Below are 10,777 nucleotides of genomic sequence, written 5' to 3'. Positions count from 1 at the left end.
AATTAGATGTGTGAGTAATTTCCTCATCCAGATATGATTTAAAGATTACGGTGGGTGAGTCATTGGCTTGCAGAAAGCTTCCTGTGAGGATCAGTGTCAGAGAATATACATACCTCTCAGTGAACACTTCAGTTTGGTTGACTCTGTCTTAAATAGACTGCAAACATGCAATTGTAATGTTACTGAACAGGGTCTGCAGTCACACATGTGTGTTCATCAGTGTCCATCTGTCTGTCTGCTGCCTGGAAGATGATGACTTCTGTCCTGCCCTGTGGGGGTAAGGTTTCTTACTTTCTTTTACTCTCTTAAAAGAATGTGGTAATAATTTAACAATTAATTAGTTTCAGAAGGAAGATAGTACACTGTGTTTAAGCTGTGAATTTGATCTTCTCTTAAATGTACAGCCAGTGGTTACACAGAAATGGACGATCTCTCTATGGATTTGGCTCTCTCTGTTGAGGAGACCAGACGAGATCCAGTCCTGAGTTCAGTGCGTCTGTGTTCACTCCATACAGTCTATGGTTCACTCACTCACGGAGGATGATGAGGATGATGAAGAAGAGCAGCTTGAAGAGTCAAGAGATAAAACAATAAACTGGAAACCTTTTTTACCCTTTTTCTTGGCTTTGAAATGCTTTCTGTATCACTTATTAAAAGGATGATTACAAAAAAGTAATTTCATTCTTTGTCAACATTTCCATGCCTTTAAAGTTTTGCTCTTTAGATCTGGGCTTCCAGAAATCATTCACTTTTCATTAATTGTATCATTAAATCATTAAATTTAATTGTTAAGTCATTAAAATAAAAAATAAAAAAGGAAAAATAAATTATGTAGAAAATTAAATATTCTATTTGTTTACCTGTCGCATGGCCATTTTTCAAAACACTTTACACGTTTTCCAAATGCTTCGATACAATATACATGAGCCAAAGATCTTTTGTTCATTGATCTAAAATTGCAGGTTCAAAATGATACAACTTAACATCAAAGTATTACTATTTCAAAATGCGACTGTCACAGATCTGTCAGGCCCTACACCCCACCAATCACAGCGATCCACATCACCAGAATACTAATCACGCTCACCTGCACCCTATCACACCTGTCATCAACACCACTATATATACCTTCACATCAAGCACACCAGTGTCCGATCTCGTACATTCTACGTGGACTCTATACCTCGGAAATACATCCTCGAAGATGTCCTTTGAATACGAATACTTACCGGTTGTCACTTACCTCCTGTCTCTGCATCCTAGTGTTCTCCTCTCCTTCCAGATCTTCTGTCATTGGATTGTGTGTGCTTTGTGGATCCCCTCGTCTCGTCACCCAACAGCTCTGTGGAAGAGAAAGTCGTTACTATCATCTTCATCCACTCAGTGACTATCCTAGTTCACCATACTCCCCTCAGATCACCTGCTCATTTCTCTGTGTGTCTCATCCTGTTATATAAACATCTTTCTGGTTACCACTTACCTCAGCGTCCGGCCCTAACTGTTACAGCAACTCACACATTACATCTGAATTGAGTGTCAATTCATTTCATTACAATGATCTAAATATCAATTGATACAACTACTCAATTCTACATAACTGTTGCATTACTCTTTAAGCATAGTTTTTTTTTTTTTTTAAATGGGAAATGAACAATATTAATTGTTTAGATTATAAAAGTGAAGCAGCTGAGGACTGAGTATGTACAGGTATGATCAGTTTCAAATATATTTCATATATCATGTACCGTAGGGCAAAATAGTATTTAGTCAGCCACCAATTGTGCAAGTTCTCCCACTTAAAAAGATGAGAGAGGCCTGTAATTTTCATCATAGGTATACCTCAACTATGAGAGACAAAAAAAAAAAAAAAAAAAGTCCAGAAAAATCACATTGTAGGATTTTAAGAATTTATTTGCAAATTATGGTGGAAAATAAGTATTTGGTCAATAACAAAATTTCATCTCAATACTTTGTTATATACAACGAACGGTCAAACGGTTTCTGTAAGTCTTCACAAGGTTTTCACACACTGTTGCTGGTATTTTGGCCCATTCCTCCATGCAGATCTCCTCTAGAGCAGTAATGTTTTGGGGATGTCGCTGGGCAACACGGACTTTCAACTCCCTCCAAAGATTTTCGATGGGGTTGAGATCTGGAGACTGGCTAGGCCACTCCAGGACCTTGAAATGCTTCTTACGAATGTACGATGGCGATGTGTTTGGGATCATTGTCATGCTGAAAGACCCAGCCACGTTTCATCTTCAATGCCCTTGCTGATGGAAGGATGTTTTCACTCAAAATCTCACGATACATGGCCCCATTCATTCTTTCGTTTACACGGATCAGTCGTCCTGGTCCCTTTGCAGAAAAACAGCCCCAAAGCATGATGTTTCCACCCCCATGCTTCACAGTAGGTATGCTGTTCTTTGGATGCAACTCAGCATTCTTTCTCCTCCAAACACGACAAGTTGAGTTTTTACCAAAATGTTCTATTTTGGTTTCATCTGACCATATGACATTCTCCCAATCCTCTTCTGGATCATCCACATGCTCTCTAGCAAACTTCAGACGGGCCCGGACATGTACTGGCTTAAGCAGGGGGACACGTCTGGCACTGCAGGATTTGAGTCCCTGGCGGCGCAGTGTGTTACTGATGGTAGCCTTTGTTACTTTGGTCCCAGCTCTCTGCAGGTCATTCACTAGGTCCCCCGTGTGGTTTTGGGATTTTTGCTCACAGTTCTTGTGATCATTTTGACCCCACGGGGTGAGATCTTGCGTGGAGCCCCAGATCGAGGGAGATTATCAGTGGTCTCGTATGTCTTCCATTTTCTAATAATTGCTCCCACAGTTGATTTCTTCACACCAAGCTGCTTACCTATTGCAGATTCAGTCTTCCCAGCCTGGTGCAGGTCTACAATTTTGTTTCTGGTGTCCTTTGACAGCTCTTTGGTCTTGGCCATGGTGGAGTTTGGAGTTGGACTGTTTGAGGTTGTGGACAGGTGTCTTTTATACTGATAACGAGTTCAAACAGATGCCATTAATACAGGTAACGAGTGGAGGACAGAGGAGCCTCTTAAAGAAGAAGTCACAGGTCTGTGAGAGCCAGAAATCTTGCTTGTTTGTAGGTGACCAAATACTTATTTTACAGAGGAATTTACCAATTAATTCTTTAAAAATCATAGTTGAGGTATACCTATGATGAAAATTACAGGCCTCTCTCATCTTTTTAAGTGGGAGAACTTGCACAATTGGTTGCTGACTAAATACTTTTTTGCCCCACTGTATATTTACCCTGGCCATGACATGGAGGAGAGGCTGAGAGTCCAGCGGTTGAGAACGATGATCGATGGGAGCCCGACCACCCCCCACTGAATGTGATTTTGAGGGGACCCCATAACAAAATCAGTGCAAAGGGCCCATAATTCCTAGCAACAGCACTGAGTGCACTCATGGTTTCAGGCCCATCAGTTTATCACCTTGTATTTACCCCCATACTCTCCTCTTTCCTTACTGTAACCCGACTGAGGAGTTTTTCTCCACATGGAGGTGGAAGGTTCACTATAGGCTCCTCACAAACAAGTCCCTCTTCTCCAGGCCATAGATGATGCCTGCAGTGACATCACAGGAGACCAATATCAGGCCTGTTTTTGCTATGCAGGAAGATTTTTTTCCAAGATGTTTCACTAATGAAAACATCCGTTACGATGTGGATGAGAACCTGTAGCCAAATCCACAAGACAGGGTTGAAAAAAACATAGAAGAGCAGTGAAGAACTGTGACTTTTCTAATCAAATTTTTTCTTACAGTTTTTTACAATCATTTTTGCACTAATAAAAGAACCTTCATGTCATTTTTCAAAACTCTAGACACAAAACTCAAAACAGTCATTATTTGTAACACAGACTGACCAATGATCAAAACTTTGCATATTGCATTCATAGAAGCCTTGCATTTGCAGAAGCATTGGTTCAAAAAAACTAATTTATTATGAAATATCATAGGAACTTTACTACAGATCACCCACACACAAGATACTCATAGTTTCACTGTGTAGGTTTTAGTACAATCATTAAATATACTTGTTCAAAACACATGATGCAGCTTTCATTATGATTCTACACATTCGTATATCATTGTAATAGACTAGAGAGAAAAGTACAGACCCTGGAATCATTAAACAAAATTTGAAAATTATTGATGAAATAATCAACACAACAGGTTTTTCAAAAAAACTTTAAATAATAATAAAAAATAAATAAAAAACTACAGCAGGGCTACAGTAAAATGTCAAATGGAGTGATCATCACTGAACTTCTATGTTTGTTTCACAGGTATCATTTGGCCACAGGTTCTCATCCATATCATAATGGATGTTTTCATTAGTTAAACATCTTGGAAAAAAATCTTCCTGCATGGTAAATACAGGCCTGACATTGGTCTCCACCTCCATGTGGAGAAAAACTCCTCAGTCGGGTTACAGTAAGGAAAGAGGAGAGTATGGGGGTAAATACAAGGTGATAAACTGATGGGCCTGAAACCATGAGTGCACTCAGTGCTGTTGCTAGGAATTATGAGCCCTTTGCACTGATTTTGTTATGGGGTCCCCTTAAAATCACATTCAGTGGGGGTGGTCAGGCCCCCAGCGATCATCGTTCTGGGCCCCTCTCAACCGCTGGACTCTCAACCTCTCCTCCATGTCATGGCCAGGGTAAATATATATGATATATGAATTTTTTTTTTTTCTCCCAACAACAGTGATCTTGAAACTGATCATACCTGAACATACTCAGTCCTCAGTTGCTTCACTTGCGTAATTTAAACATTTAATATTGTTCATCATTTTCCATAAAAACTATGCTTCAAGAGTAATGCAACAGTTACGTAGAATTTTGAGCAGTTGTATCAATTGACATTTAGATCATTGTAATGAAATGAATAGACACTCAATTCAGATGTAATGTGTGAGTTGCATTTTGAAATAGTAATACTTTGATGTTAAGTTGTGTCATTTTGAACCTGTGATTTTAGATCAATGAACAAAAGATCTTTGGCTCATGTGTATTGTACCCAAGCATTTGGAAAAAGTGTTAAGTATTTTGAAAAATTTGCATTTTGATCATCGGTTGTGAATTATGTGTCTAGACTCTAGAGTTCTGAAAAATGACATGAAGGTTCTGTTATAAGTGCAAATATTATTGTAAAAAAAAAAAAAAACCTGTATTTAAAGTTTTTTTTGTTTGTTTGTTTTTTTTGAGTTGATTATTTCATCAATATTTTTCAAATGTTTAATGATTCCAGGGTCTGTACTTTTCTCTCTAGTCTATTACAATGATATACGAATGTGTAGAATCATAATGAAAGCTGCATCATGTGTTTTGAACATCTACATTTAATGTTTGTACTAAACCCATAGTTTCACTGTGTAGGTTATCTTGTGTGTGGGTGATCTAAAGCAATGTTCCTTTGATATTTCATAATAAATGAGTATTTTGAACCAATGCTTCTGCAAATGCAAGGCTTCTTTAAAGATATGATTGCAATATGTTTTGATTTTTGACGATTGGACATCCTGTGTTACAAATAATGACTGTTTTGACTTTTGTGTCTAGAGTTTTGAAAAATGACGTGAAGGTTCTGTTATTAGTGCAAAAATGATTGTAAAAAAACTGTAATAATAAAAAAAAAAAATTCCCATCATTGCTCTGTCTATTAGTTCATATTTTTCCCAGCTGTCTGTCATTAGTCTTATTAGTTCCCCTATATATACATGTTCTGTTAGCCCTTGTTTGCTTCAGTATTGAATTCTGTTACCTTTTACCTACCAAAGTTACGTTTTGTTACTTTGTGTTTGTGGACTCAATGTTTTGTGGCTTATTTTTTTTGCCAGTGATTTCTGCCAGTGGCTCTGTTTTTTGCATCATCCGGTGGTCCCAAGTCCGGTGGTCCTGGAGGACCCGACATGACAAACACTGTGATATGTTCATGATAATTGCAATTCTTTCTACCTGCTAATTCTACTGTTATAGCATTTCCACTCTAAAACACTAACCACTGACTTGAGACGCGTTTAGCCAAAACTTTAATACATTATTATCAATGATTATAACAGTCAGACATAATAAATAAAAAAAATCACATTCATAGACATTACTGCATATAGCTACTCACACACACAAATATAGACTTATGTTATGCTATGTATATAAGTGTTTGAGTGCATTTTAGATACTTGTAAAAGCATACTGGTCACATTTACTCAAATTAAGGCCTATATGATTTTATCAGATACCTTTATCACCACAGCAATAAATAATGAATACCGCAACCAACAGGTGATTCAAACCTCATGGTAACACTTTGCAAACCAATGTCAAATTTTACACCCTGCAAACTCTTGTAAGTCAACCAGTTCTTCTCTGAGATGAGCAGAACCTCAGATGCTCAACCAGAAACACAACCGTGGCAATTCCCACCAGACCAGACAGAACCAGACGAATCACAGCCTCAGTGACGCCACAGTGACCCACACAATCTGAAGAAGAGAGATGTTAGTCATACACATTTTGTTTGTCAGTAGATGTCTTTGTAGAGACACAGAAGCTGCACAGAGGTTACTGTGGAAGGAGAAGACTTTTGTGCTGAATGACTTCTGGTACCTTCATGTCGTGGGCAGATCTGTTTCATGTGAAGACGGACGGTCTTGTTGTTCACTGGGTTTGCAGCCGTACAGCTGTAGGTCTCTGGATCATTATAATGAAGCTCTAATGGTAAACTGAGGTTGATGTTGAGATCAGGATTGCTGGTCTGGTTCAGCATTTCACCTCCTTTATACCACGAGATGAACACACCTCGACCATTTCTTACTGAGCAGAACACAGAGCAGAACTCCTTCTTCTTCTGTGACTGCTTTAAAGTACCTGGTAGACATTTGTTTGTATGTTACATTTCAATGTTAAAGTTCATGCAGTCTTTATTTTGTTGCTATACCGAGTCAAAAACAAGCTCCTGTCCCTCTCGTCCAGCAGTGACTTAGAGGGAGCCTACATAACAAGATGGCAACCCAGTGAACTGACTAAAAAAAACTCACCCGAGGATTGGTCCACAATAACCAATGATTTGCTCTCAATAGCAGGTACACAGACAGGTGCTATAGGACGAGAAAAAAGATGTACACCTTTTAAAAGCCACATTATTACACCACTACAACATTATTTATAGTTCTAATATGATAATATTTGAATATTAATATCATGTAGGGATAATCCACGGATAGGTATGCATTAAACGATCATCAACAATCAAGTAAAATCATGTAATGCACACCTAGCTGTGGTTTATCCTGCTAATACCACACTCTCAAAAAAAGGTACAAAAGCTGTCACTGGAGGGGTTGGTAAATTTTCAAAAGGTACAAATATGTACATTAGGTTCTAATATGTAAGTTTAAGGTATTTATATGCACCTTTAGGGATAAATAAGGTACAAAGGTACCACCCCAGTGACAACAGCAGCAGCTGTAACTTACCATATACATCAACTTTGATCTTCCTCTCAGAGACATCTAATCTGATGGTGAGAGATACTTCATAAACTCCAGAATCACTGGTACTGATGTTACAGATGGTCAATGATCCACTCTCTTGATCTAATTGTAATCTGTCAGCAAGTGTTTTTTCATAATGGGTAAAAACTTTCCCATTATTCATGTGTGCTATGCGGGTGGTAAGACTGCCACTTTTAAAAAGCCATGTTGTCTCTATATTGTCTTTATTTTGTTGAGCTCCTGTGTGCAGAGTGAGAGCATCTCCTTCCATCACTGTCTTCACCTCATCCCATCCACCATTCACTAGATCTGAAACAATAGGAAAATGCATTAAACATGGGTTATATTTTGTTGGTCTGTGCTTGCCTTCTTTTCTTCTGAGGTCAAGAATAAAGCATAAAGTATTGTTTTTAACTGACTGTTAAGTGAAGCACAAAAAACACTCCTCAGACATGTAAAACTGCCATTTGAAACCATTTATTTAATGCTTTAATTTAATTTGTATAAGTGAGCAGAAATGTGTTTCTTACTCAAAAATTATAAATCATCATAAATCATAATCTGATATAGCAACAAGACTGCATTCTGTCAGCTTTGACAATTCTAATACATTACATTTAATCATTTAGCAGACAACATTTATCCAAAGTAACTTACAAGTGAAGAACATCACAAGCAACATGTCAAAACTATATCCTCTAATGACTTCATCCTCAATACAAGTACAGAGTCAGTTTTCTAAAAGCTTTTTTGTTTCGCTATTTATTAAACTATAAGAGAAGGATAAAAAAAAATATGTACGTTAAAGTACGAGCAAACACTCCAGAAGCAATTTCTAAACACACACACACTAAATACATATGGGCAAAGTATGTATTCTATTAAGTATCTTAGCCCTGGGCAAAAAAAAGAGGGTCAAGTCCAAAATGGCTAAACAGTAAGCTTTTAATGGTCTTCTTAACCACAAATTACTGGTAAGAAACTTTGAAAGAAATAAGAAAATTCACAACAATTAAAAAAGCACTTCTGCCTCAGAAAAACATCATTCTGTTTTTAGCAGAATATGCTTAATTCAGATTTGTGTGGAGTTATAAATCACAATAAAATACAAGTTGCATAGTGATGCTCCAGAATGATTTTGAAGATCTGGTGAGAAATGCAATAATAAATGCATCTCTACTACACTGAAGCATGGAGGAAGATGTGTCATGATGTGGGGAGCCGTTTCAGCTGCTGCTGCTGGTGAACTGATCACTGTTTAAAGTCAATTAATGCTTTGGAGTATAAGTGAATATTGTAGAATGGCTCACTTCCCACAATTGAAAAGTTATCAACAGAGGAATCAGAACAGAAAATGCTCCTGCCCACACTACAAAGACAAGAAGTTGAGAACAAGTCCAACAGTCTCATGATTTGATTTTGTCAGAGTTCAGATTTGATCCTTTTTTAACTACTAATGACTGTCTGAAGCCCTCAATATTGAGTGGAACAACACTAACTCTTCTTCCTGTAAAAATCTGTCTACAAGTTCACTCACACAGCTTAAACATTAAAGAAAGCAAAGGGAAAGGCTTTCCCATAAGAAGTTAGTTTATCTACAGTATTTGCAATCAATTTCCTGATCAGTGAATTATGGTTAAAATGGTAAAGTGTGCATCATTAAAAGCTAAATATTTAGTCATTTTTGGCTCAGCCCAAAAATGGGGTGCTTTTCTTGGTATATGTTAGTTTTCCACAGAATTAAACATTTAATTGTATTCACTTGTCTCGCTTGATTGTTTGCACTGCAGGTTTGAAACCTAAAGGACTTGCATATGTGTGACTTCCTCCCACCTCTGAACCACAAAGAAAATGCCCATAACTGCTGCCGGCTCTCAAATCATCACTCTTTCTGTTAAAGTGACGCATGTATAGATTTTTTCTGTTTTATGATATGTGGGTATGACGCAACAACCAAAGACAAAGACTTGATCAGTTTCTTCAAACTACATTTGACTAAAAAATAATTAGAAACAGAGTAGCTTACTCCCAACATATTTATATTTATTTTATAGTTTGTGCATCAAAGACACTAAAAGTATAACCTGCCTTTTCACACTAAAACTCATGGTTAAGCAGGTAAGCATTTCTAGTTTGACTCTACAAGACTGTAGAACGGTGATTGTGCATTCTGATGTGAACAGCAAGTTTTATTAAACACATTTACTGTGAAAATTGTGTTGCATATAGGATATTTTAAGAATAAAATAGTACAAAACACAGTACACCGACTAACTACTGAATGAGTTTCATTAGGTTAACCAACCGAACATGAATTACCAACGATAGAAACCAAAAAAAATATTTTCATATCTTGAGGTTATCATACCTTTAACATAGATGAAAAACAGAATGAAAACCCACATGCTGAACATCTACCAAGTATATTTTGAGGTCGTGCCTTCTTGTGAGATCTTCTCAGTGTAGATATGCTCTGTTACATGTTCTCTGTCTGTTTGAACTTTTGATTAGCCTAGTTTCCTGTTTCCTGTCTCTTTTGTGGTCTTTTTGTAGTTCTTTGGCTCCCCTCATTACTCCCTGATTGTGTCTCGTCTATTACCTTGTGTGTACGTTACTGGTGTTTGTCGAATCTCCTAATTTGTGGATGCTGTTGGTGTCCTCTGTTCTGCTCTTGTGATTCCTAGTTCCAGTTTTGCTCTTAAGTTTCCTTGGTTTCTGTTTTATTGTATATTTGATTCAAGTTGGGTTTTGATGCTATACTCTCCTCCCTCATCTCTGAGTTCATCCAATGTTGCAGAAGACTCGACCAATGAATGGATCCAACATCAAGGTCAGTCCGCCTCCATCCAGGCAATCGTTCCCTTGAGGATCACAACAGAGACTTTTTGGAGACTTTGCTCTCATTGATTTTTACTGGTATGGAGTAAACAAACATCTCCAATCACTACTTATCTACGATGGTCCTTGAGGATCACTCTGTGAGTTCCTGGAACACCTATAACTAGACTAAACAAAAGTTCAAACAGACAGAGAACATGTAACAGTCTCACCAGGAAGTGATCATGAAATCAGTTACACCAGCTTGCAGCAAAGTACTCACAGCTGCGCTCTTTGCACTTGATCACTTTCCTGCTTACATGATGTATTTTAAATGCAAGTGTTTAAAGAGCTTTATTTAGATTTTTTAGTACTTTTGAAATGCATTTTAAAATAAACTTTGTAGTCTCTATAACA

At 37.5% G+C, this 10,777-nt stretch overlaps 1 protein-coding gene across 3 annotated transcripts; it reads right to left on the bottom strand.

Annotated features, from left to right (window-relative positions):
- Positions 1-5,834: 5,834 nt before the first annotated feature.
- On the bottom strand, positions 5,835-10,533 carry LOC131532363 (uncharacterized). 3 transcript variants are annotated; one of them, XM_058763934.1, is made up of 5 exons: positions 9,947-10,096; positions 7,526-7,852; positions 7,088-7,147; positions 6,657-6,917; positions 5,835-6,532 (listed from the first exon to the last, which is right to left on the bottom strand). In XM_058763934.1, exons 2-5 carry the CDS (start codon positions 7,812-7,814, stop codon positions 6,402-6,404), a joined length of 741 nt encoding a protein of 246 aa, XP_058619917.1. In that variant the 5' UTR covers positions 7,815-7,852; positions 9,947-10,096; the 3' UTR covers positions 5,835-6,401. The 3 variants fall into 3 exon arrangements, with proteins under 3 accessions (XP_058619917.1, XP_058619915.1, XP_058619916.1); XM_058763932.1 differs by having other exon boundaries at positions 5,836-6,532; positions 9,912-10,100; XM_058763933.1 differs by lacking the exon at positions 9,947-10,096 and adding an exon at positions 10,143-10,533 and having other exon boundaries at positions 5,837-6,532.
- Between the last annotated feature and the right edge of the window lie 244 nt (positions 10,534-10,777).

Source organism: Onychostoma macrolepis, chromosome 23, assembly GCF_012432095.1.
Source record: "Onychostoma macrolepis isolate SWU-2019 chromosome 23, ASM1243209v1, whole genome shotgun sequence".
In the NCBI taxonomy this organism is placed as follows: Eukaryota; Metazoa; Chordata; class Actinopteri; order Cypriniformes; family Cyprinidae; genus Onychostoma; species Onychostoma macrolepis.
Note: the sequence above shows the minus strand (reverse complement) of the source record. Positions and strands in the feature narration are given on the sequence as shown.

What these genes read in the sequence shown, in the direction of transcription:
- LOC131532363 (XM_058763932.1), bottom strand. Translation starts at nt 9,957, where the DNA reads ATGTTCAGCATGTGGGTTTTCATTCTGTTTTTCATCTATGTTAAAG. An exon ending in GATCAAAGTTGATGTATATG is followed by an intron (nt 7,148 to 7,525) that starts GTAAGTTACAGC and finishes CTCGTCCTATAG; the next exon opens with CACCTGTCTGTGTACCTGCT. An exon ending in TATTGTGGACCAATCCTCGG is followed by an intron (nt 6,918 to 7,087) that starts GTGAGTTTTTTT and finishes AATGTCTACCAG; the next exon opens with GTACTTTAAAGCAGTCACAG.